The sequence below is a fragment of the Antennarius striatus genome, chromosome 17 (genome assembly GCF_040054535.1).
Source record: "Antennarius striatus isolate MH-2024 chromosome 17, ASM4005453v1, whole genome shotgun sequence".
NCBI classification, from domain to species: Eukaryota; Metazoa; Chordata; class Actinopteri; order Lophiiformes; family Antennariidae; genus Antennarius; species Antennarius striatus.
In genome coordinates, this window is record NC_090792.1 from 17,971,583 (window position 1) to 17,999,156 (window position 27,574).

Sequence of the window (27,574 nt, forward strand, 5' to 3'; positions counted from 1 at the left end):
TTTTGCCCCCTCCCCAATGCCAAAACACATTATCATGATATTTCACGATGACTTCATGATTTCGTATGTCTGATGATATTTCAGCTCATCTTTAATGTAGAATATATCCTAGAACGTCAGTCATTGTGATCGGATGTGTTGTTAGTTCATCATGTGTTAGAGGGTACCTGCTATGTTCTATAACCGCCAGAGGGTGGCAGCAGAGCACCACAGTACGGAGTTAGGTTGAGCTGGCTGTGATTTACTAATACATGTGACTGAATGTGAATGTTGAACGTGATTATTGTGTGCGAATATATTACGCAGGTTGGAGTTTAGTGAACTGTAGAAAATGGACCGGAAGCGTCCTGGTGGTCGGAAACGAGGAAATACCCGGAAAAACACGGTGGAAGATTTAACGTGGAGAAAAAGTTTTATATTGTTCCCGACACTCTGGAGAAACCCAGTGGGATTTGATCCTATGACCTCAGATCCCTGTTCCTCCTCTCATCTCTCAGAGCTAAACCTTCAGCTGCTGTGATTGACTTTGGAACTTGTATTTATCAGGTTCACATTTGGAGGAACCAGAACGTCATGACATCAAGACTCTTCTTCATCCTCATTGTGGAGGAAGAAATGGAACGCGTCCCAACGTTACCACAAGTGGAGGACACGTGACCAAAAACAATTCAAGATCAATTCACACTTCCAACATCCTCTAAAATCCAAAACCTTCTTTTTACTACCTGCACTATTTAACTGAACTAACTTCTGCTTTATTTGAAAATGTTTGAACCTTCTTCCTGGTGTTGACCAGTGGATTTAATCCACAAATTTTACGCTTTTATACAAGAATCTAACAGATTTTGACAATTTATGAATCCCCTCCCTTAAACCTCCCTACACGTCTTTTTCTGGACGGTAACAAACGTTCAAAAATGATGTAAAAACATTAAAAACTCGTCACCAGTATTTGGTCGCACTTTCTCGTGAAATTGAATCAAATATATTTCCTGTTCGTTTGATGCTTTTATTTTGAGCGACCACCGGAAATGAACACATACCAGTGACACTGCCCTCCTGTGGTCAATGGCGGAATTACACATTTTAAATTTACTCTGTCTTCGAGTCCGAAACCAGACGAACAATCATTTACTTTAGGAAACTATAACCAGAAGGGAGAGGGGGCTAATGCTAGTTATCATTTCAAACAGTTTTACAATTGTAAAATCATTTTAATGTTACTTTACGTATCCAAACAACTCAAATATCAGTATGAATCTTTTTTTTAATTGATAGAAGGCAGCCTTTTGTTATGAAAGAAACGAATTAAAATATTTTCTTCAAAGTTGGAGTGCATATGATGCTTTTGTTCGATATAAATGGAGAATTATCATTTCAACGTGTAACATTCTTGATTGTTGGGTAGTTTAAGCCAACGATTAAATGATGGGACTCCTGAGATGAACTCAAACATCAAAAACAACACAAAAATGCAAAGACAAAGACACTATAATTTTTTAAAAGAAAGAAAATACAAGCAAAATAAGACATATAGGAGCCCTGACCTCGGGAAAATGTACTCAAAGCACTTCCTGCTCAGTAAATACATTTCCTACCCTCCGGTGGCCATATTGAGTTATTACAACAGCAGCAACAAATACGCAATTAAATGAACACAAGTATTTATATGTTTTAAGTACAACATCACCAAAAGCCTTAAGACAAAGTCACTTCAGAAAACGTGTTTAAAAAAAGTTATTCTACATTCTTGAAGGATCTGTAATCCTGATGCCCTCTGGTGGACATAGTGGGTAACTACAAAAACATTGACGTAAAGTTAGACGTTGTTAGATTGTCAATAGCTTCCGGTTGTGACTACCAAAATAATTTTAATCGACGAAACGAATGCGTGTGCCCCCTCCCCAATGCCAAAACACATCATCATGATATTTTACGATGACGTCATGATTTTATATTTCATATGATATTTCACCTACCCTGAATGTAGAATATATCCTAGAACGTCAGTCATTGTGATCGGATGTGTTGTTAGTTCATCATGTGTGTTAGAGGGTACCTGCTATGTTCTATAACTGCCAGAGGGTGGCAGCAGAGCACCACAGTACGGAGTTAGGTTGAGCTGGCTGTGATTTACTAATACATGTGACTGAATATAAATGTTGAACGTGATTATTGTGTGCGTATAATGTTATTGTAATTAAACGCAAACCACTATACGATCATTGTGAGTAACCAACAGAGAGAAAATGAAGCAGGTGCATTTGTAACTCCAGCGCAGGTTGGAGTTGAGATAAACAGAGAAAATTAACCGGAAGCGTTTTGGTGGCCGGAAACCAGGAAATACCTGGAAAAACACGGTGGAAGATTTAACGTGGGGGGGAAAAAGTTGTATTTATTATTCCCAACACTCAGGAGAAAACCTGAAAGCAGAAAGTGGGATTTGATCCTATAACATCAGTTCAGACTGAGAGTGAAAAGAGAATTTCCCCTCTGGGGATCAATAAAGTGTGAATTATTATTATTATTATTATTGATGATGATGATAAATGCGTTTGATACCCTCTTGTGGCCAAAGTGAGGAACTACAAATAAAACTTGAGAAAATCGTTTTAATGTTACTTTACATATCCTAACAACTCAAATATCACTGTTTAAATTTTACTTGATAGAAGGCAAACTTTTTCTTAAGATGAACGCAACTAATTAAAATATTTTCTTCAAAGTTGGAATGCATGGGATGCTTTTGGTTCGTTGTAAATGGAGAATTATCATTTCAATGTGCAACATTCTTGATTGCTGGATAAGATGAAACCAACAATTAAATATTGTGACTCCTGCGATGAACTCAAACACCAAAACAACACAAAAATACTAAGACAAAGACTAAAAGACACCCCAAAAAAAATTTTATTAAAAGGAAAATACAAGCAAAATAAGACATATTCGAGCCACTCAAACCACTTCCTGCTTAGTAAACACATTTCATACCCTCCTTGCTCATTTGCGAGGTGGAACTTCACCTTCAATGGCTGAAAATAAAACATAATAGAAAATGTAGTTGGTAAATGGATGAATAAAAATAAACCTATTCAGCCTAATTCTATTATTCTCCCACCTTGAGAGGATGCAGCTGTTCTGGCTCCGCTTCTCTGGGTAAATTGCGCTGAGGGGTCAGACATCAGAATGGTGAACACTGTTGTTTTTACGCGCTTGTGCACCAGTGAAAACACGAGGGAAACGGATGGAGAGATGGATGAACCTCCCTCCCACCACCAATCGCCTGAGCAGGGAGAGCAGGGAGGGCGTGGCCAGGAGGCCAGGTAACCACCAATCAGAGCTGAGCAACCAACAGGAAATTCCAGAGCTGTTTATCCAGACGGTGAAGCCACTGGATATTTGATGGAGTCCCAGAAAAGGGGGGGTTCTGCTTAGGGGTGGAGGGTGGGGGGCATTATGTAACTGCAGGACCTCCAGACAGCGTGAAGTTAAACGTGTTCATCACACTTTCTTTGAGGTTATTAGTGTGTTTGAAACGGATCAGAACATGAACTGTGTAATATTTAGTGTTCACCGACAGATGGTGGCGCCATTTCTTCTTTTCCTGGATCTTGCAGCCCAAACCCTGTGAAACATCCACAGGAGTGTTTTCACGCCTCTCACTGATGTTTAATAAGAAGCGTCTGACATCACAGGAACACGACGATTCAAAAGACGAGCTCAGCGTCGGTTTGTGTGGCGCTGAGACGCACACACGTGTTTCCTGCTCTGATGGTTGGACTTTGAACCTCTAGACCTCCATCAGCCGCCGCCGCCGCCACCTGCTCCCCCACCCCCAGCTGCTTTGAACCTCCTCCTGATGGATGTGTGTGTTTGTGAGGCCTGTTGGTGGACCAGTAGTTGGAATGTTGGACATCTGGAGGTCGACTCCAGCAGGAGGCAGACGAGCCGATGGGAGTTGGGCCGGGCGGGTCGTTATTCAAACCAGATGAGGAATAAAAACATGGTGTTTTTGAATCTGGGTTCGACACTAAATTATCATAACTGATGCAAAATGAGCTAAACAAACAGAAATGTCCAACAATGACCAAGAAAAAGACACGCAAGGTTGACAAATAAAGAAAAGAGTCCATGAAAGGTTCAGAAATTGACATGAAAATGACCAAAAATCAACACATATGGTTAAAAAGGAACAAAATCACATAAAAAGAGATGAAAAATGACCCAAACTGATCAAAAAATCAGCATGAAGTGACAAAAAATACCAAGTGCACAAAATGAAATAATAAAAATGTCCAAAAATGCCAAAAAAAGCTAAAAAGTGAACAAAAAATTACAAGAAACAGACCTGAAATTATCAAAAATGTACAGCATAAAATTCAAAAGAAAATTATCACAATAGACACAAAATCACTGAAAAGAGGCAAATGAGGACAAGCAAGGTTCACAAAGAAACAAAAATTAACATATGAATGATAAATTACCAAAAACTGCACACAAAAGTTTCATAAATGGATGAAAATTGAGCAGAAACAGAGAATAATATCAAAAGAGGACAAATAAGGTCCAGATAATAACAAATAATGATCTTAATTAGAAAAAAAGTGACCACAAAATGAATAAAATAATGCACAACATTATATAATTAGCAGGAACAGACCTAAAATGGGCAAATAGTAGTGGAAATGTCCACAAATGACGTAAAACGAACATACGACATTAAAAAGAAAGTAAATTATGACAAACATGAAAATTGATTAAAAAAAACTGATCAATAAATAGAGAGAAAAAGACCTACAAAAGAAGACAAGGGAAGATGAAATGAAAACGTTGGACTAAAAAAGATCCAAAAATCAAATCAATTCAAAAGAAAATGATTCAAATGTACAAAAAAAGAGAAAATAAATAAATAAAAAAACAGAAAAAAATTGACGACAATAAGAACAAGAAGCAAACAATCAGTGTTTATCTGCAGGCCTGAAGTCGACGTCGCTGTCATTGATATGAGAAACATGAGAATGAGAATGAAAGCGAAGAGCTCACAGATGCTCACATGGAAGCTAATGCTAACTATTGCATCTGTGCAGGGTTCTGGTCCAGGAGCATTCTGGGAGGGGTGGACAAATGCTGAAGCGATGCTGTCACACTGGCGAGCAGGTGGTCTCCGCCCACTCTTAGTGGTTTCCATGACATTACTGGACCCCCCCCCCATCTCCACACCCCCGACGGTTACATAACACAAAGCTAACAGTAGAGTGTGTGTCTGCCGGGCCGGTTGTGGGTTTGTGAGGACCTGATCCGACCCAATCTAACTGTGTACCCTTGAACTCATCAGTGTCGTGGGTCAAAGGTCACTGCGGCCCACAACAACCTGAAGGACGCCTGGTCAGAGCTGCCGTTTTGTGTTTTTGTGATGACGCCTGATGTTTGTCGGGTTTTTTTATCCCTCATGTTTAGACTGTCAGGATGTTGTTGACTCAGAGCTCGAATCTCCAGAGATATGAAACAACTGAACGTCCTGACTTCAACAATCTGCAGTTTCAGCTTGTTCTTCATGTTTGTAGTACACACACACACACACACACACACACACACACACACACACACACACACACACACACACACACAACAAAAACACATCGACGAGGGATTATCTGATGATGAGTCACACGCCACAAAAACACTACAAGAACACTATCCCGAAAAAAAATAATGGTAGGTCAGTGGGACCAGAGGTCAGTTCTGCCCTTAGCCATTAGCCGTTAGCTGTTAGCCATGCGGTTAGTCGGGTTTGTTCTCCTAAATTGTTCGAACTGTAAGAACAGACATTTGTGTCGTGATGAAGACGAGGGGCTCTGACTGGACTCAGCTGTTGTGACCTTCAGTTCGGTGTGTGTGTGTGTGTGTGTGTGTGGGTGGGTGAGTGTGAGTGTGTAATGTGCTGCATATGTTCTGCGGTTCTGTGTTTGTGGAACGAGGCCTGGGAGTGGTTATGAAAACACCTTTACCCAGAATTCACTTCTCCTGGATCACAGGTTACTGCCTGGGGGGGATTATGGGTTGGGCAGGCCCACTGCAGGGAGCGGATAGACCTGTCAATGACTGTGTGTGTGCATGTGTGTGTGTGTGTGTGTGTGTGTGTGTGTGTGTGTGTGTGTGTGTGTGTGTGTGTGTGTGTGTGTGTGGAGCAGGAAGTGGACTATGACATCATAGCAAAGTTCCAGAACCCGGACCGCCTGTGGACCCAACACCTGGGTTTGATCTTAGGAGTGGTTCCCGATGTTGTTCTGGTTGTGTCCGCCAGGTGGAGACAGTGTGTCTAAGGCGATGATGAGTGAGGGGGATTGAAACTAGTTTAAAACACCTGAGGAACTCATATGTTGTCTCATATTGGAACCGTTTTGTCAATGACATTGATTGGAACAAGGTCTGGATGATTCCACACAAATATCTCATCTACAATAAGGTGAAGGAAGTTTCCTTCAGAATTATTCATAAATACTATCCTGCAAATCACTACATGGTTAAATTCAAAAGGGACATAAACACAGACTGTTCTTTCTGTGCGGACTACCCAGAGACTGTGTTACATCTATTTTGGCATTGCCCTTATACAAAAAAACCTTGGAAGGATGTCAGTAGATTCATTGTAGACTATGTGTCCAAAGACTTTACCCTATCTTGGGAAAATGTTGTGGGTTTTTTTACAAGTGCTCTAAGAAAGAGGAAAAGGCTTATTTTCTTATAAATCTGTTAATAATTTTGGCTAAAAATTTTTATTCGTAAATGTAAATTCAGCAACAAAAAACCTAATTTTATTCATTTTGTTAAAGATATTGAACAATATATACAGCTTTTTGACGGCTCTGACAACAAAAAAGCTGCGAAGACCTTAAACATATTAAACGCTTTAGGTGTTTTTGTGTAATGTAAGGACATGTGGTCCTACCCCCTGGCAACTCTTTTATATGTTCTCTGTTTGTATTGTATACTGTTTTTGTATACTATACTGAATTTTCTTTAATAAATTTTATTTAAAAAAACAAAAAACAAACACCTGAGGAAGATGGAGACTGGTTTCAAACAACCAAAGGAATCTGGAGACTAATTTAAAACAACCAAAGAAGTTGGAGACTAGTTTCAAACATCCAAAGAATCTGGAGACTAGTTTAAAACAGACTTCTGCAGGCTGTGGGGTGTGACTGGAGATTATTGTGGTTTTTTTATCTCTTAGGACCAAATGATCCAAACTGAACCTCCGGTGAACCAATATGTTTATTGATCAAGATGGCAAATCAGTCAGTCAGTCAGTCAGCCGCTCCTTTTCTCCTTCCTCTCCTCTTCCTCCTGAACATCCATCAGACGTGAAGCCAGAGCCGTAGCGGCGGGTAGGGTCAGAGGTCAGCTCCTGTTTCTGTTCCACTGAGGTCAGACATTGTTCTCTGAGAGGAGTGATCAAACACCAGGTCTTACAGTGTGTGTGTGTGTGTGTGTGTGTGTGTGTGTGTGTGTGTGTGTGAACAAGAACACGAAATCTACATGATTGGGTTTTTCAAACATTGTCTTTGTGACTTTGTCGTTATTTATAATGTGTGTTTAAAGGAGGCGGAGCTAATGGAAAGGATCAGGAATGTTCACGGAAAAAGGAACCAAAAATGAGATTCGGTGTGAACAGTGAAGCACAAATTTGAAATACAGCTTTTTGCTGAGGAACAAAATGTTTCTCTGAGTCAGTACCTGGACCCGGTTCCAGTGGACGAGTCCAGACTCCAGTGTTATTAGTACAGCAGCAGGACAACCAGCTCACTGTCAACATGTTAAATTTAAAACATGTTTTCACTACACACACACACACACACACACACACACACACACACACACACACACACACACACACACACACACACACACACACACACACACACACACACACACACACACACACACACACACACACACACACACACACCAGAGGTCTTGCTTACTTTGGCTCCAGCCCGTCCTCTCATCCCTAGCTCTTTGTCTGAACGATCAAAGGAAGCACCAGACAAACAGTACAGCAGTACGTAAGTGTAGTACTTTAATAGTAGTAGTAGTAGTAGTAGTAGTAGTAGTGGTAGTAGTAGTAGTAATAATAGTAGTAGTAATATTAGTAGTTCTAATAGTAGTAGTAATAGTAGTAGTAGTAATAGTAGTAATAGTAGTAGTAGTAGTGGTAGTAATAGTAATAGTACTAATAGTAGTAGTAATAGTAGTAGTGGTAGTAGTAGTATTAATATTAGTAGTATTAGTAGTAATAGTAGCAGTAGTAGTAGTAATAGTAGTAGTAGTAGTTGTAGTAATAGTACTAATAGTAGTAGGAAAAGTAATAGTAATAGTATTAATAGTACTAATAGCAGTAGTAGTAGTATTAATAGTACTAATAGTAGTAGGAGTAATAGTAGTAGTAGTAATAGTAATAGTTGTAGTAATAGTAGTAGTAGTGGTAGTAGTAGTATTAATATTAGTAGTATTAGTAGTAATAGTAGTAGTAATAGTAGCAGTAGTAGTAGTAATAGTAGTAGTAGTTGTAGTAATAGTAATTGTACTAATAGTAGTAGTAAAAGTAATAGTAATAGTAATAATAGTACTAATAGCAGTAGTAGTAATAGTAGTATTAATAGTACTGATAGTAGTAGGAGTAATTGTAGTAGTAATAATAGTAATAGTTGTAGTAATAGTACTAATAGTAGTAGGAGTAATAGTAGTAGTAGTAGTAACAGTACTAATAGTAGTAGTAGTAGTAGTAGTAGTACTAGTAGTACTAGTAATAGTAGTAGAACTAATAGCAGTAGTAGCAGCAGTAGATCATCATTGCTGAACCAGCCAAGACTCTAGACCTCCTCCTCAAACACAGCCTGCAGCCCCATCATGATCCTCCTGAAATCTTTACTGGGAACCAGTGGAACCCTTAAACCTCATACACAGGGTGGTGTTAATTGGTTTGTCCCAACACCCCCCCATCATTCCCCTCACTGGACGGCTCCTGACTCTGACTTATCAGATCCTCACCATCTGCTCTGGAATCCCGTCCCAAACGTTCCAAACTCAACATTCCTCCCAGGCGCTGCTATCGTCTTCTGTTAATATTAATTCTGGAGCTGGTCTGGCACCATTTTAACCCCGGTGGTGTGAAGAGAGGCTCCTGCCGGCATCGAACCCTCAAAAGCAAACGTTTGGTTCGCGGCCCACCTCAGTTAGTGCTCCTCACGGAGCAAACATGCTAAGTACTTTTGTTAACATCCATCTGGAAGCGGACCACATGATCTGACGCATTTGACTCAGTCATCGTGTCAAAAGCACGCTGACTCATCGCCCATCACGTCGACGAAAGGTCACCAAGGCAACTGAAGGGTTAAATCTGCTGTCAGGGTCCAGATGTTGCTTCACTTCTTCGCATCACCATGGTTACTGGCACTGCCCATCAACTCTAATCCAAAACAGGATCAGATAAATAAATAAAACATTAAATCTCCTTGTGGAACACTTTGGCTTTTCCAAATCTCACCTCCAGAGATGCACCCCCTGCTGGCGGGAGGACTGCTCTTCCTCACATATCTCCCTGAGGGACACCTTCATCTGGGGTTCCATCATGAATTCCCGCTTCACTTGACTTCTTTAGTCACTAAAACTACGAAGCGGTTTTAAATGAACTCCGCTCTTCTGTTTCTTTGATCCACTTTCACAGATGTAAAAACAGAATTACTGAACAATTCTCTGAAGTTATATAACTCTATAACAATAGAATCCGACACTCTGGGCGCTGATAGCATCTGTAGCTTCATCCCCTGCTAACCCCGTCTGTTTGTGTGTTTGAACGATCGTGTGTATTCATAGTACTGTTTCTTTGGGTCCAGTGTATGCGTGGTTATGTTGGCAAGGTGTGTGTTATGCTAGTCCACCCCTGATCCATATCAGGCAGCTGCTGGATCCAGAATCCAGCAGGTCAATACCGGCACTATTGTTCCAGCAGAACCCTCAGATTCTCCTTCAGCTCCCTTCTTTCCTCGGGCTGCATTGACCTTTCGGTTCATAGGTCATCAAACATCTCCGGGGATGTTCTCCGCCGTTGAGGTTGTTGACTTAGCAGCAATAATTAGTCTGAAGGAAACCTTTCCTGGAAAGGTATTCACTGCAGATATTTCTGACCCGGAGCCATGAGGGATTTCGCTTCATAATATTTGGGTTTTAAACGCCGCCTCGAGGTGCTTAAAGCAGGAATGTAAATTCCAGCCAACGCAATTATATACGCAAAGACGTAGAGTTTGGAGACCCACACTGAGCTGAAGGTCTCGCCGATGTAAACTGATCCTCATGTGGTTTGGGTTTAGATCGTGTCCGTGTCAGAACCGAGCATCAGTCCGACCGGTAGTGAGAGGAACGGATACTTCCTGCACACCGCCGTCAAATAACCCCCTGTGTCCTAATCTGTTAATCATTTCCTGCTGTGTAATCCAATGAAACGGTTGAATGTATTAGATTAGCCGTGATGGGAACCAGCAGCAGGACAGGACCGGTGACGGGCAGGACAACAAACCCGTTCAGCCGTCATCTGACTTCAGAGAGGAAAGATGGAGAAAAAGTTTGCTAAGAGTCTATACTCAACCCAGATCAGATTCCAACATTGGGTCACGCTGGTTTTTGTACCTGGGATCATCCCAGGCAGGCGGGGCAGCCCTCTGAAGAAGTAAAGACTTCCGACACAGTCCTGCTGCTCTTACTTTGATCCAGCGCAGCAGAGTCTACTGTAACCTTTGACACCATCCAATAGCACTTCACAACAATAGGATCACACGACAGCATGTAGCATCTCTGTTCCCATGGTGATCTAATCCTCTATTTGGAGGAAGCTCATCTCCAGCTGTCCCACGGCTTCTTTGAGTTAGCAGCTAAAGGAGATAGCCTCCTATGAAGAAGGAGTTGTATTATCTGCTTTTCATTGAAACACTGACCTCTGGGGGCGGTGCCTTGACTTCTAGAGGGGGCGGTCTCTTGGAATGATTGGTTTTGAAGAGAAACAGACATTAGGTATGAAGAGTTTCTGAGTTTTGTCTGTCTCTCAATCTGTCTGTCTGTCTGTCGTCCTGACAGACACACCTGTCTGCAGACAGGTGTGTCTGTCCTGGAGGCAAATGTTTAAAGAGCTCCTGTCTTTGTGCCTCAATGTTTGCAAACTAGGTGTGTGTGTGTGTGTGTGTGTGTGTGTGTGTGTGTGTGTGTGTGTGTGTGTGTGTGTGTGTGTGTGTGTGTGTGTGTGTGTGTGCGTGTGTGTGTATTTCTATTGGTTTGTTGAAGGGGGGGTGACAGGTGGACGGAGCTTGGGGGAGGACGACTCACCTGGAATAATGGCCGCTTTATCCTCATGTCAGGATACCTGGATCCAGATCAGACTCCAATGTGGATGTGACGGTGATGTCATCACGTCGTTTTAACCAATCATCTCAGATGTTACCTACGAAGATAAGATCAAATTTAATACCTGTCCCACAGTCATGAATGATCCTTTAAGACCTTCTGGATCTGGATCACCCCCGGGATCTAAAGAACTGATCCCTGGACCAGGAATATATAATCTCTGTTTCTACATTTGATTGATATCTGTTCAGAACCATCTGAACAGATATCAATCAAAACGTTTGTAAGTCGAATGTTTGTAAGTTGAGGACTACCTGTACTCAATTTTATGTGAAAAACGCAAATTTAAAAAAGACTTGATCCAGCGTTTTTATTGAAATGCTTTCACATGTCAACTCGTTTTTAACCCTTGCAGTACAACTGGAACGTTTAATTCCTCACCCGACCAAACAGGAAGTAAATCTATAATCGAGTGTCAACACAAGAGAGAGAATAACACGTTTCCCAGCAGGATATGAGACAAACTGGCTTCATGTCCACAAACAGGCTGGAGTCTGCTGCAGGATATGAAAGCAGCTGCTATAAAGCGGGAGATGAGGAGACGCATGAAGCACGCCATCATTCACACGGACGCACCGATAAACGCCTGGCATGATGGGAAAGAAGAAAAAGAAGCTGCTGGTTCTGGTTCTAGTGACCCGATACTGGACATGCTGAGGTGTATGTGTGTGTGTGTGTGTGTGTGAGTGAACATGATGGATGGACAGGATGTGATGTCATCGCCCAGGGTAAACAGGGGGTGAGTCACGGCTGGCCCTGGGTGGATTTCATTAACCGGCGAGCAGCAGCTATATTTATCTCAACAATCTGAGATGAAGAGAGGAGGAGGAGGAGGAAGATGTCAAATATGGTGTCCGAGAGTTGAATTTATGCAACAGAGAAAAGGGATGATGAAGAGGTGACGAAGGCAGATGAACTGATGAAGGTATTGGTGAAGTCTCCTGAGCTCTGCTTCCCTCCGACGCCCATTTCCATGGTGATGAGTTCAAGCGCAGAAGCATCAGTAGATAACACACAACACACGTATGATGGTAAACAATGGTGACCGCCTTTATCCTGTAAACAGTCCAGGTTCACAGAGTGAAACAGTCTAGACGTGATGACACTCCAGCTGTGGCGTCCATCACCATCGATGGAATCCAACGATTTTAACACCAGACAGAATTAAACTCATGTTGAACATCGTGTCTGCAGATGCAGCTTCTCCTTTGAATGAGGTCCAGGGATGGAAAGCCGTGAACGATGAAACCACATCTGAGACGAAAGGCGACAGAGTTCCTGCCTCCACATCTTTAACATTTTAGGGAAGCGGCTGGAATGAATCACGTCCACATGTGGAGACGTTTAACCTGAAACACATGAAGCCGCCTGTCTGTGTCTTCAGGTGGACGTTGTTCCTCTCCATCACCTCCAAGAGGAATCCTCCCCAACTGGACCCACACTATCATCTGGTCCCCCCCACCCGGCTCTGATTATCGGGCCTGTTGAGCTTCTGCTGCGCCGCTGGAAGCTAATCAGTCAATCCGACCCGTGGAAGTCGCCAACCTCAAAGGAGCTGCAGAGGATCATGGGATAGGATGCCTCAAAGAGACCCCCCCGAACGGTGACATTCACTTAGCACCGCCAATTAGCATGTGAGCATCTCAGGGTTGGGTCTTTAATCCAAATGACTGCAGGAAAGGTTCCTTCACGTCTATCTGGAGGGTGAAGATCTTCTAGAAACACATCCTGCTCCTTCTCTTCTTCCTCTTCTTCCTCCACCTTTTATCAGCCTCCCGGTAACTCTCTCTCCCTTTTCGTTTCAGCGCCCTTTTATTTTCTCTTTTCAGTTGTTCTCCACTTGATCATTAAATCTTAAACCCTCCTCTTCCTCCAGTTCTGAGGCAGAGAGCGAGGGAGACTATGTCTGGAGGTTGTGCTGAATAATGCATGTGTGTTGGAGGGGAGACGAGGAGGGAGAGCGGAGGTTTTAATAGCAACTGAATTTATCGAGAAGAGACCTGAGAAAACCCGAAAAGCACAGATCTGATCTACGTGTGTGTGTGTGTGTGTGTGTGTGTGTGTGTCCCTGTAGCCCAGCGACCTCATCAGACAGTGCTGAATTATGGGTAGTGACACTCTGGTCTCACAACTGTCGCTGCTTCAGGCACAGTAAGAGTGACTCACACACACACACACACACACACACACACACACACACACACACACACACTGCAGGCCATGTGACGTTTTGAACGGAAAAACAACGTGCAGCCGTGATGACTCAAACCTGTCAGAGAAGAAGAAGAAACATCACAAACCAACACCATGAGGAAAAAAAAATCTTCTCATTTTCTGGATCAATGAGGTTGTTGTTGTGTTATTGTGCATTGTGGGTAAATGGCACAGACAGCTTTAATGTTTGTTAGATTATTTCATCATGAACATCCAATCGGCTGTTAATCAGAACCATCATTCTCTCATCCATCTTTAATGTTTATTTGATATGGTTAACCTAGCTTTAGCCACATTAGCTTTAGCCACATTAGCTTCATCTCACAGGGTTTGTGTTGGTTTAGATGTTTCCTGGTTTTTAACCGCATTTGGCTGCAAGGCTTTAGAGCCCAGCTGCAGATCAATAGATTGTGTAGATCCACAGTTATTCCGATCACATTTCCTCAGAGGTGTGTGTGTGTGTGTGTGTGTGGGGGGGTGTCCTAGAGCTCAATGCCCGTCTTTAACCCTTTATTGCGTCAGTTTCTCCATGACACTGAAACTTTTTGAAAGCTGTTCCACCAGAATTAGAGTTCTGCTGTGTTCTCCATGAAGTGTCCTACGAAGGGTTAACGGTCCCATGAAAGGGTTAACAGTCTGCAGGGTTCTGATCAAACATTCATCAGCTGACGGGGATTGTTTTCACAGACGGGGCGGTGACGTGAGTCAACACACCTGCTGATGTTCTCCTCAGATGTTCCACGCAGGAAGAGAGTCTCCTTCCCGCCCGACCGTGTCACGACCAATCAGAAGCGTCGGCGCAGAAGAAGAACGAAGGTCCTCCATCGCTCCTTAAAGGAGAGGAGCAATGGAGGAGGAGGAGGAGGAGACAGCTGGATCCATCCTGATGGTTGCCTAGAGACCTTCATCAAAACAGCAGGCCCCGCCCCTTTTTCTGCTACGTTTGCCCATGCTTTGCTAAGCTAACCACGCTAACAATTCATTGTCTTCATTTTAGAAACAGGAAGTTGAGTGTTGTTTGGAGTTTTGAACATTTTTGGAACAACGTCTTCATTTTTAATCATATTTATTGAGTTTAATTTAAAACTCTTTTTTTTTTTAAAAATGTAGAATATTTGTATTAATTTGTAAATTTTTATGAATTAAAAACGCGTTAATTCCATAAAGGGGATAAACTGTCACTGGGAACCGGAAGTCAAGAGATGCTCGAGGGGCTCGTGTCGGATCAGGAATCGCGGGGATGGGCGGGGCCGTGTCGCGTCAAATCGGGAAAGTAACCGGAATCATAAAACACCGTGTCACGTGACGGGCTCGTGAATAATTTATCCCAGCCTCCTCTTCCTCTCCATCCTCCTCCTCCTCCCGGAGATGCTGCTGATGCTGTGACCGACTGCAGCATCCTTTAATCCTCCACGGCGAGTGTTTTTCCACCACTTCTCTCTTTATCTCCATCTGCATCACCTTCCTCCCTCCTCCTCCTCCTCTTCCTCCTCCTCTTCCTCCTCCTTTGTGCCGTTGTTTCCAGAGCGATGGCGCATAACGCGGCGCCCTGGTAGAGCTGCGGTGATTGGATGAGATCCCTCCGTTGAGGTCGCCTCTCCCGCCGGACCGGAGCTGCAGCGGATCGACACCGGAGACCGGAGGAAGGTGGGACGTCTGATCCGATCCGGTGTTCCTTTGTGCAGGTGAGGCGAGCGGAGCGCGTTTAGGTGTGTCAGGAGGTGTGAGGCGATCGATACGTTCAGTCTGATCAATGGATCGATGGCATTGGTGGTTAAGCAGCGGGAAGAGGCTGTTTGGAAGGGATGGAGCTAAAGACAGTGATTCTGGTTTGTCCATCCATCCATCCCTTCCTGGTGGATGTGCTGGAGAACTGGGCTAATCCCTGATGACCGGTCCACCCCCCCTCCTCCTCCACACCACCCCCCACCCCTCTCTATCTCTGTCATAAGGTCATCATTAATTCCTCCTCCTCCTCCCTCGTTCTCAGTTGTGATGACGTGTGGAACCTGTTCAATAAGAAAGTGAAGCCTGTCGGATCCACAGGTGTCCGGTTCCATCAGGATCTGGTTCTGGTCATGTGACCTGAATGAATGCGGAGCGTGCCTCTTTGTTTACATATAAACATGTCCTGAGCAGTGATGTCAATCTGCATTATCATCATCATCATCATCATGCACGGACACGTAAACACCAAAAGAGAGGAGGGACGGTCACCTGATCACCATCTGATCGCTAGCTGATAGCCAGCTATTTGCCATTTGATCATAAGCTGATCAATAGTTGAACACCATCTGATCGCCAGCTGATCAATAGCTGGTGATCACCCTCTGATCACCCTATGATCTGCGTAGTGTCCATTCAGGTGTGTTCACCAGGAGTCGTCTCACTTTTGTTTGTCGTTGGCATCTCTCGTGACTCGTGAACACTGACTCGTGAAAAGGGGATCAATGATCACATGACAGCTGAGTGACAGATGTTCACATTTGAGCCGGGCTGTGATGTCAGCAGAGGCTTTGAGTCGGATCGCCTGAACAGAACCTGATGCTGCCGCCGTTATTTTCCTCCGGAGTCCTGACATCGTACCCTGACTCGGTGACTCGTTCCCTGACTCGGTGACTCGGCTTCACGAGTGCAGGCTGGTGAACGGCGCTGCAGGAGGAAGCTTTGGGCGTCTGATCTGGTCTCAGGTGTCTCCCGTTTCCGTTGAGGTGTTTCCATGGCAACAACTTTCTGTCAGCTCTAAACATGAATGAGCGCAAGCGGTGATGATTTACTCACCACAGCTGCACGCCGGGTCGGTACCGTCCCGTTGACCCATGCACTGGTGTTCCGTTCGTGTCACGAGTCTTGTAGCATGATGCTAACACAACGCTACGACTTAGCATCTGTCTGTGTTCTGGCTAATGCTGCTAAAAATGCCAACGCCACTGTAGAAAGCCAAGTAACCCCCCGTTATCTCCAACGGCAACCAATGATGTCATCACGTCATGAAGAGTTAGCTCGTAGCTTTGACGGAGACGTCTTAGCTTCCTGGTCGCCTGGAGTTGAATTTAGCGTAGCTAATGCTAAGCTAATGAAGGCTAAACGACAGGGAGCAGCAGGTGATCTTCCTCAGGGCTCCTCCCACTATCATCTTCATCAGAGATGCTGATGATCAATAACGGGAACGTTTTTCACCTGTGGATCAATCATGCATGGACGACCCCGGAACGGCGTGTAATCAGATTACATTGAGTAATTTCATTCTTTAAATCATGCGTAAACACACACACACACAGACACACACACACACACACACACACACACACACACACACACACACACACACACACACACACACACACACACACACACACACACACACACACAAATACATAAATCTTTATCTTTATCTCCGCACTGAAAGGCTAATTTAATCAGAACCAATCACGCGTCTCTTTACGTCTGTCATCAGCAGACTCGTCTGTCATTGGCTCAACAGGATAGAGGCCGGAGTCGGAGGAGAGAGATGGAGAAAGATGGAGGAACCAGACGGTCTCCATCAGTCACTGATGGAGTCATACTATGGAGAAGGAGCTCCGATACTAAAGGAAGCCACAGCAGAAGTTTCACCTCATAACTACACCCATACTCTTCCTCCTCCTCCTCCTCCTCATTAGCCGTTAGCGCAGCTGTTTGCTCACTGCTAGTCGGGCGGCGCTGGTGTTTGTTTGTGGTGTGGATGGAGGCAGCCTGTGTTTGCGTTAGCCGACCACACACATCTTTAACCTGGACAGCACAGGTAGATGTCGGGCAGAAACAGAGGGAGAGATGGGTAATTGAGAGCTGATGATGATGATGATGATGAGGAAGAGGAGCACCTTCAGTTCTGGTCTAGAACACAGAAGAACACATCTGATTTGGACTCAGTATCCCAGGTTTCCACGGTGATGAGGAGGCGGACCTGGGCGTGGCCCGGTCTGGGTGATGGAACACCTGACACCAGGTGCAGATGACACGCCTTACCCAGAAACCACTGCTCTGAGGGGAGGAAGAGCCGGTTTGCACAGAATGCTGATGGATCGCACCCGATCTTCATCTCCTGGTCATAAACCGGTTCAGTCCTGATAAATATAACGGATCAATAAACATCCTCCTCCTCTTCTCTTCTCTTGATCCATCCCCCACATTATGTTTTCTTCTTCATCTGGTTTCTTCTTCTTTGGTGGGGGGGGGTGGGGGTCGGTTTCTGTCATTTCAAAATGAATAAATTATTAACCCGTAGCGAGAATTCCAAACGTCGCAGTGCGATCGTGGCTCCTCCTCCTTCTGCTGGTGGGCGGGGTTAAGTTTTGCGTTAGGATTGGAGTGGATTCAAGTGCTCTCAGCTGTTCTTCATCGGCGATGGGGGGTGGAGTGGGGTGGGGTGGGGCTCAGACGAGCTTAGTCACGGCCGGCGAGATGCTCTGACAGATGAGAGGGAACATGGAGATGCTGGAGGCGGTGCTGATGAGGGTAATGACGGGTTCCGCTGGCGGCAGACTCATAATATGTGTTTAGCGTTTAGTGGAAGGTTTAAGGAGATTGTAAACACAGCAGCAGCTCCTTCATCTCATATCATCTCATCTCATCTCATCTCATCTCTGTCAAATCCACTGTCATCCCTTGGACTCGACACACACACAAAGTAATCAGTCCTAAGCAGCAGCATGTTGCTAATCCTCTGATTAGCATCACACGGTTACTCACATTATCAACAGTTTAATAAAGTTTTGTTTGAATGCGCTGCATCATGTAAGATCTCTGGTTTTAAAAGCTCAAAAGTCAGAAACAGGAAGTGTGACGACCGACTTACCTGTCAAGAGTCCAGGTCGGAGGCCTCAGATGACACACCCTCCTGCCGCCCCTCCCCCACTTTAAAACCTTCACAAAGGGGCGTGGTCAAGCTCTGATTGGCTAAAGAGAGAGACTCCACACCTGAGCGACAGGTGAATCAGTCAATCAGAGGCGGGCTGACAGGAAATAGATGAGGAACCGCCTCATTCACACCTGATCCCGGATCAGATTCAAGTCTGGTTCTGGTCATGTGACCTGAATGAGAATGAAAAACCAAAATACATAACAATAAAGCCCGTTTATGATAAAAATGAATGTGTATATAATATTAATATAATATAACATAATGAACCACTCATGTTTCTGTTGCATTGTTTCCTCTCCAGAACCAAGATGGCGTCCCCCTGAACCAGGACCGGACCCTTTAGAGGACAACCCAGACCTTCATCTTTCACCTGAGACCTGAACTCTTCTTCTTTTCCTGAAATCTGTGGACTTCCTCCCTCACCATGAGCGTTCTGGTGGGGAAGCTGGACCCCCGGAGGGTCCAGTGGGCCGCCGGCTGGAACAGCTTCACGTCCCGCGTCCTGAGGACCAAACCGGTGGAGTCCATGTTGGATTCGTCCATGCCGGGCACCAGCTCACACGGGACCCGACTGGCGCGGGTCTTATCCACGGTGGACCTGGTGTCGCTGGGGGTGGGCAGCTGCGTGGGGACGGGGATGTACGTGGTGTCGGGGCTGGTTGCTAAGGAGATGGCCGGGCCCGGAGTCATCGTGTCCTTCATCATCGCGGCTGTGGCCTCCATCCTGTCAGGTGGGTTATCAGAACCGCAGCTTGAAGGTCTCCCCCCATGACGATGATGATGATGATGATGGAATGCGTGTGCGTTCACATCCCACAGGAGTGTGTTACGCCGAGTTTGGCGTGCGCGTGCCAAAGACCACAGGTTCCGCCTACACCTACAGCTACGTCACCGTGGGCGAGTGCGTGGCGTTCTTCATCGGCTGGAACCTGATCCTGGAGTACCTGATCGGGACGGCGGCGGGGGCGTCGGCCCTGAGCAGCATGGCTGACTCGCTGGCCAATCACAGCATCAGCAACTTCATGATATCACACGTGGGCACGCTCAACGGCCTGGGTGAGTGGCGAACGGCGAGGCTTCGTTGGCAGGGTCATGAGAATCGGAGATTGTTAGAATAAAAATAAATAAATAAATAAGTAAGTAAGTAAATAAATAGAATTTAAAGTGAATTAAAAGGTTTTTTTGTTGGGACTGTCTGCTTCTTCTCCTTTAATCTAAGGAGGCGTGTTTTCACCAGCTGACCACATTGTTGTTCATAATCTCCCATATATGGGCAAAGAGGCGGAGCCATTATTTTTCGCTTTACCAAAGATTTAACCACTCGATTGAGCAGCATGAGACAGGACGGAGAGAAGCGTGTTCCACAAACGGAACCAGTTGAACCATCAGCTGTTGATTACAACCGTCATCTGTGATCCGCTTGACCCTGTTGCCATGGAAACGGGTCTGACACACTCCTCTGGTTGAGTCACTGTTCTGGTTCTGGTCCAGGAAAGATTCTGGTTGGTCAGGAGCCGCAGAGACGGATCGTCCCGATTGTGTCCAGGAGACAAACAACACCATCCCGCGGGGGGGGGGGGGGCTGACCTGGGATGGGGGGGCGGGGGGCATCTGTGTTGATTTGGTGACGCCACCCTCACCGTCTCTTCCTGTGGTTACATGACCAGCTGTTCCACTGATGGAAACTTAATGCTTCAGTGTGTGTGTGTGTGTGTGTGTGTGTGTGTGTGTGTGTGTGTGTGTGTGTGTGTGTGTGTGAGTGTGTGTGCGTGTATGTGTGTGTTATTGATGACTTGTTTGCTTACTTGGGCTTGTCTTTGTATCACGATGGATTAAATGTGTTGATGGCTGAGTCAATGAACATCTTCATCATCATCATCATCATCATCATTGTTATCATCATCCTCATCATCTTCATTATGATGGGGAGGGGCCCCCAGGCTCCACTGCATGGGAGCTCCATTACAGATCTGTTTAGAAAACAAAGGTGTGCCTCTGGGAGGCAGACAGTGAGCTAACACTGGTGGAAAACACAGGAAGTCCTGTCAGCTGAGCAAAGGTCACGCCTCCTTTGGGACATGTGACGTGTGACGTCTAAACATGTGACATCTTTAGCATTGGTAGCATTATTAGCATTGCGGTTCTTCTGAAAGTTGCAGCATTCTTCCAGTTCCCGATCGGATTATACTTCCTGTTTGGGAAGACGCACATCGTCCAACTGTCTCCTGCGTTTGTGTCCTCAGGTAAAGGTGAGCAGGCCTACCCCGACCTGCTGGCGCTGCTGATCGCGCTTCTGGTGACGGTGATCGTCGCTCTTGGCGTGAAGAACTCGGTGGGCTTCAACAACGTCCTGAACATCATCAACCTCATCGTTTGGGTGTTCATGATGATCGCCGGCCTCTTCTTCGTCAGCGGGGAGAACTGGGACGAGGGGAGGTTCCTGCCCTTCGGATGGTCGGGGGTACGACGTACGCAGATAGTCTAGCCGCTACGCTGAGTGGCTAGCTGTTTGTCTTCACGTCTTTTCTCTGGTTTGCTGCAGGTGATGCAAGGAGCCGCCACCTGCTTCTACGCCTTCATCGGCTTCGACATCATCGCCACCACAGGAGAGGAAGCCAAGAGTCCCAACACCTCCATCCCGTACGCCATCACCGCCTCCCTCATCACCTGCCTCACCGCCTACGTCTCTGTGAGTTACGGATAGATCGGTTTCCATGGCAGCGGAGGGTTAGCTTCATCGCTAACGAACACATCTATTTGTTGGCAGGTTTCCGTGATCCTGACCCTGATGGTCCCCTATAGCGAGATTGACGCCGACGCCCCCCTGATGGAGATGTTCGCCGTACACGGATGCATGTTTGCCAAGTATATTGTGGCGGTGGGCTCCATCGCTGGGCTGACCGTGTCCCTCCTGGGGTCCCTGTTCCCCATGCCCAGGGTCATCTACGCCATGGCGGGGGACGGCCTTCTCTTTAAGTCAGTCCGGTTGTTGTTATTTACTTTATTTGTCTGAATGTTGTGATCAAACCGCCTCGTCTCGCCGTGCCTTCAGGTTCCTGGCCAGCGTGTCGTCCTACACGGAGACGCCCGCCATCGCCTGCGTGGTGTCGGGGTTTCTGGCCGCGCTGCTGTCCCTCCTGGTCAGCCTCAGAGACCTGATAGAGATGATGTCCATCGGGACGCTGCTGGCCTACACCCTGGTGAGAACCCCAGGGAGAACCATTAGAACCAGTTAGAACCAGAAACATTTTTTTAGAACGTGGTTTTGAACAAACTAGGTTTTGGACGAACTAGTTTTTGAACTAGCCAACTAGGTTTTAAACTACCTAGGTTTTGAAATAGCAAACTAACTAGTTTTTAAACTAACTACATTTTGAATTAACTAGGTTCTAAACCAACTAGGTTTTTGAACTAACTAGTTTTTTTAACTAACTAGGTTTTAAAATAGCTAGGTTTGGAACTAACTAACTAACTAGTTTTTAAACTAACCAACTAACTAGTTTTTAAACCAACTAGTTTTTGAATTAACGAACTAGTTTTTGAACTGACTAGTTTTTGAACTAACTAACTAACTAACTAGTTTTTAAACTGACTAGTTTTTGAACTAACTAGGTTTGGAACTAACTAACTACCTAACTAGTTTTTAAACTAAGTTTTGAACTAGTTTTTGAACTAGGTTTTAAACTAGCTAGGTTTTGAACTAACTAGTTTTTAAACTAACTAGATTTTGAACTAGGTTTTAAAAATAGCTAAATTTTGAACTAACTAGTTGTTAAACTGACTAGGTTCTGAACTCATTAGGTTTTGAATTATTACTTAACATAAACAATGTATTTGTCATTATTTAATCATTATGTTTATTATTTACATTTACACCTTTTATGTTCACACTGTTTATGTTTATACTGTTTATTTTTATGCTGTATGTTTGCACTTTTACAGCCTTCACACTAATACACATAATGCTGCCACAATAAGAAGGGTCTAGATATCTTTATTTAGTACACCATTGCACACACCTGTTTATGTTGTACCTACTGTATCTGTTTATTGTGTATTTTAGTGTTAATGTTGGTTTTCTGTGTATTCAGTCCGGGGTTTTTTTCTTCGCATTTATTTTTTGAACGCCAAACCTTCTTTATGTGCCTTCAATTGTCCCTCGGCGACAAATAAAGTTTTTTGAATTTGAATTTGAACATGTGCCAGACACCTGTGTGGGTAGCATCCTGTTAGCTGTTAGCATCACCTGCTGGGACTAGTGTAAAGCTGCAGGTAGACGTTACCTGTCAGACCTTCACTAATCCTCGTGAACGCGCCATAAAGCCGGGTTTTCGTTCCGTTAACGGTCCGTCTACCTGTTCTCCAGGTGAGCCTGTGCGTCCTCCTGCTGCGGTACCAACCCGAGGGCGACATCCACGGCTTCGTCAACTTCCTGTCCGAGGAGCAGAACAGCAAGAAGAGGGAGGGCGTCCTGGCGGAGTGCGAGAAAGAGGCGTGTTCGCCCACCAGCGAGGCGGAGGAGTATGGGGGCCCGCCCACTAACACCTGCGGAGCCAAAAACCTGCCCTCATTGGGCGACAACGAGATGCTGATTGGCAAACCAGATAAAACCGCCTACGCCGCCAGCCACCCCAACTACGGCACGGTGGACATGACCACCGGCATCGAGGCGGAGGAGTCCGAGGGCGGGGTGTCCCGCAGGCTGAAGAAGCTCATCGGCCCACGCTACTACACCCTGAGGATCCGATTGGGCCTCCCCGGAAAGATGGACAGGCCGACGGTGGCCACAGGGAAGACCGTCACCGTGTGTGTGCTGCTCCTCTTCATCTTCATCTTCGCTTTCTGCTCCTTCATCATTTTCGGTGAGAACAAACTCAAGACGGGAAGTCGCAGCCCGACGGCGCCGGGAGATAATTCCTTTTTCCTGTCCGTTCCAGGGTCCGGTCTCATCGGGGAGGGTCGCTGGTGGGCTCTGCTGCTGCTGATCGTCTTCATCGTCGTCATCGCCCTGCTGGTCCTCATCATCCTCCAGCAGCCTGAGAACCCCAAGCGGCTGCCCTACATGGCGCCATGCGTCCCCTTTGTCCCCGCCTCCGCCATGCTGGTCAACATCTACCTCATGCTCAAACTGTCGGCCATCACCTGGATCCGCTTCTCCATCTGGTGCATCATCGGTGAGTGACCGCCTCTCTGAAGAGGTCAAAGTTCACATGTTGTGTTGTTATTATTATTATTAGTATTCATTCATTCATCTTCACCACCCGCTTCTTCCGCTGTTGCTGGAGCCTATCTCGGCAAACTTGGGGCGTGTGGCAGGGTATACTCCGGGTGCAACGCCAGCGCGCCGTTGAGCCATTTTTATTATATTATTATTTTTATTTTTATTTTTATTTTTATTATTATTATTTTTATTATTATTATTATTATTATTATCGTTATTATTATTATTACTATTATTATTCATTCATTCATATTCTAAATCCACTTCATCCGCTGTTGCGGGTTGCAGGATGCTGGACCCTCAGCCGACTGGGGGCATGAGGCAGGGGACACTCCGGGTGCGACACCACACGTCCACAGACAAGCACACACTCACACCTATAGTCAATTTGGGACCATATTATTATTATTATTATTATTATTATTATTATTATTATTATTATTATTATTATTATTATTATTATTATTATTATTATTATTATTATTATGTTATCATATTTTAGATTTCTACAAAAAAAACTAAAATACCTTGCACTACTGCAGATCTGAAATGTCCTTCTCTCTGATTGGTCGGCAGACTTTAGCCTGCATTTGTAGCTTCCACGTTGCTAAATTTTAACTCAGTTCACCTCATTAACTTCAACACATGTCAAAGAGGGCGGTCCGTCATTTTAAAGCCTCCCATGAAAACCGCTAAGACACTTTGGTTCCTGTTAAGAAATATGGAATCTTGTTGGTGCTCCTCCTGGGGGTCGGAGTCTTCCTATTGGTGGAGGAGGAAGAGCTGGAGGAGATGAACCCAGAAAGATCTTCACGTCTGTTTGTCACCTCTTTATTCTTTATTTTAAACAATGGCGAGATCAGTTTCCTCAGCGGTGAAATGACGCCTCTTATTGGCCCAGAGAGGCAGTAAACCTCACGGCGTACCTCCATTACTCGCTCCGTTTATTTTTGTAAGGAAGAACAATGAAGCTGCTGTGGCTTTTATTTCCTGTTTGGTTGGAGGAGAGAAAAAAATGTTGAACTAAAATCCAGAAGAGTTTATTCCGTGCTCAAATTCCTGCTCAGTTCCCTTCACAGCGGAATCAATATATCTATCGATATCCTTCTGATCAGATCAATATCCTGATGACTGAAAGCGTTAAACGGTCTCCTCTCACCAGACTCAGCTTTAATGCCCCTGGGGGGGCCGTTATCATCAAATAAATAGGATGCGATGCATAAATAATGATGGAGATTAAATGAACTCGACAAGCTATAAAAGCATCCGCCGTTAAAATGAGTGAGTGACACGCCTTGTTTAGGAAACTAATGGCCTACGATCAATCAATAAACCGCCTGCAGGTCATGTGACTGCATTGATTACATCTATACTGATACTGATCGGCTAGCATTTATTCAATAACATAATCTCCACCAAGGACTTCATTAGAAGGAGGATAAACAGACAGCAGAGACGAGCAAACAGGAAGTCATCCGCTTACGTGACCTTTAGTGACCTTTAGTGACCTTCAGTGACCTTCAGTCGGTTTCTGTCAGACAAGGGTTTTATGAGCTCCTCCTGAGATCCGGTGTGAGCTCCTTGTGCATAAATGGACCAATAAGAGCCAAAGAGTAATTGTTTGGAGGCCCTGTTGCTCCTCCCTGAACAGGAAGTGTCCATCTGTTAGCTTCCAGATTAGCATCACTAGCACCAACACGGAATTCGCTGAATTTTCACGTCAACATCATGGATGTGATTTAAAAACCGATGGAATGATTTTGTTCCGTGAGTCTCGGAACGCAGCGCAATTCAGGACGCTGTCAGCCAATAGCATGCCCGTACGCTATCATGTGACTGCCTACTGAAAATCCGCGATGTAGTGAGGCGGTGCATCTTGAAGCGCGAACAAGCAAGGGATTACTGCAGTTGATTTACTGATTCTGATGTGGCGGTGCTTCGGTCACGTGACAGGAAGTGTGGTTCATCCTACACGTATGTTAACCCCTGCGTTCCTCAGGCGTGCTCATCTACTTCGGGTACGGCATGTGGAACAGCACCCTGGAGATCACGGCTAGAGAGAACGAGGTGCACGCCTCCACCTACCAGCGCTACGACCAGGGCGTCGACGAAGGCTTCTGCGGCTTCGACGACGACTTCTACCCCCCCGCCTCGGACCAGTGGGGCACGCCGGAAGGCGGGGGCTCGGGCCTGACCCCTCCTCCTGACGACAAACGTGATGAAAGTGGAGCGAAAGGCAGGACCGCTAATCACGGCCTCGCGGGGGAGGATCCGATGGACTTCTGAGAGGAGGAGCCTGAATGTACTCGTCTGCTGCCCTGGGTTGGGGGGTGCTTGTGGTGGTGGGGCGGGGCGGGGGGGGGGCAGAGTGCATGAATGTGTTTGTGTGTCTTTACCCTTGGGCTAGATCGGCAGTGGGACGTTCCCCCACCCACCCACCCACCCATCTCGGCCCACAAACCTCAAGGTCGCCTCGCTTGTTATCGTCATAGCAACATAAATCGTGAGAATCTGCAGGATGCGGGAGGAGGTGACGAGCGAGGGACGCATGAATCAGCACTTCCTGTTTTACCTCACAGGAAATTGAGATGACAGCAGACCAAACCCTCATTTCCTGTGTTCGTCTGACTTTCTCTGCTGCCCGCTTTGGAACGCAACCGCTGGCGTCTGGCTCAAGGGTCGGGGCAGGACGCCGGTGTCCTGCCCCCCAAACGCTTGCGATAGTGCCTTCATCGACTGTACGTCTGTGGGTTCCCGCGTCTGTCGCCTGTGTCTGTGGGAGTTTTACTGTGTAGGTGTTTGTTTCGCTGCCCCAGCATGAAGCTCAAAATCATCCTCATCCCAAATCCGGAGGGGCGGAGTCGGGCCATCGCCTCTCGCCATCTGCATGGGTCGTTGTGGTGGATCAAAGGAGGAGGGATCAGAAAGGTTCTAGACTCTCCTGGAGTTTACAACCTTTGATTTTTTTTGTCATAAGATGATTTACAAAGTTTTTCAGCAGCTTTCAGTTTCATCTGGTCCCTCCTCTTTTATCTCTTTCCTTTTATGTTCCTCTTCCAAGCTCAGCTCTTCTTCTATTGGCTGCCTCTGTACCACATGATCACCAAGCAAGGCTTTGAACCAGAACTTTTTGCCAAACAGAATTATAACGTTTCCGGTTTTACATTCCACCCAAGAAATTTAATTTAATTTAATTTAATTTAATTTAATTTAATTTAATTTAATTTAATTTAATTTAATTTAATTTAATTTAATTTAATTTAATTTAATTTAATTTAATTTAAAATTAAAATGGATAGACAATAATTGACGTCCCTGAACCAGTTAGAACAAAAAAAATATAGCTTCTGAACGGGTTAATAACGTTCCAAGTAAATATTAATTTTTTAGGTAGCTTTAGGACTTTTAAATTGGCAATTAAAGCAAATAGTTTACAGACTGTAGATATTTGTGCCTGCAGTGAACAGAACAGCACTGATCCAGTTACAGAACAGAGGATGGACTTTCAGAGGAAGACGGAGACGTTCAAAGTTTCAGAACAGAGTCCGGGGGGAAAATAATTAACCGGTTACTATTATTTTGAATAACTGATTCTTTTCCAAAACTTTTAAAAAAATATGAAGTTTCTGGTTTTAATTTTTCGTTTCCAATGAACCGGTTCAATACTCTGTCACCAGGAATCAAAATCATCAATCCCCAAGCTGGTTTTTTAGTCTTTTTGAAATGGTGTAGGGAGTCCTCATCGAGGGTGGGGCCACTTCTCCAGCTGCTCTGCTGTTTTT

General features: G+C 45.1%; 1 protein-coding gene across 2 annotated transcripts; it reads left to right on the forward strand.

The window, feature by feature from the left end:
• Window positions 1-14,889: 14,889 nt before the first annotated feature.
• On the forward strand, window positions 14,890-26,105 carry slc7a14a (solute carrier family 7 member 14a). Of its 2 annotated transcripts, none has more exons than XM_068339620.1 (10): window positions 14,890-15,353; window positions 18,873-19,302; window positions 19,391-19,627; window positions 20,815-21,032; window positions 21,114-21,260; window positions 21,339-21,547; window positions 21,624-21,771; window positions 22,938-23,433; window positions 23,509-23,745; window positions 25,792-26,105. In XM_068339620.1, the coding sequence occupies exons 2-10, from the start codon at window positions 18,996-18,998 to the stop codon at window positions 26,076-26,078; spliced, it is 2,286 nt and encodes a 761-aa protein (XP_068195721.1). In that variant the 5' UTR covers window positions 14,890-15,353; window positions 18,873-18,995; the 3' UTR covers window positions 26,079-26,105. The 2 variants fall into 2 exon arrangements, with proteins under 2 accessions (XP_068195721.1, XP_068195722.1); XM_068339621.1 differs by having other exon boundaries at window positions 14,890-15,315.
• Window positions 26,106-27,574: the final 1,469 nt, after the last annotated feature.

What these genes read in the sequence shown, in the direction of transcription:
- slc7a14a (XM_068339620.1), top strand. Translation starts at nt 18,996, where the DNA reads ATGAGCGTTCTGGTGGGGAAGCTGGACCCCCGGAGGGTCCAGTGGGCC. An exon ending in CGCTGCTGGCCTACACCCTG is followed by an intron (nt 21,772 to 22,937) that starts GTGAGAACCCCA and finishes CCTGTTCTCCAG; the next exon opens with GTGAGCCTGTGCGTCCTCCT. An exon ending in CTGCTCCTTCATCATTTTCG is followed by an intron (nt 23,434 to 23,508) that starts GTGAGAACAAAC and finishes TGTCCGTTCCAG; the next exon opens with GGTCCGGTCTCATCGGGGAG.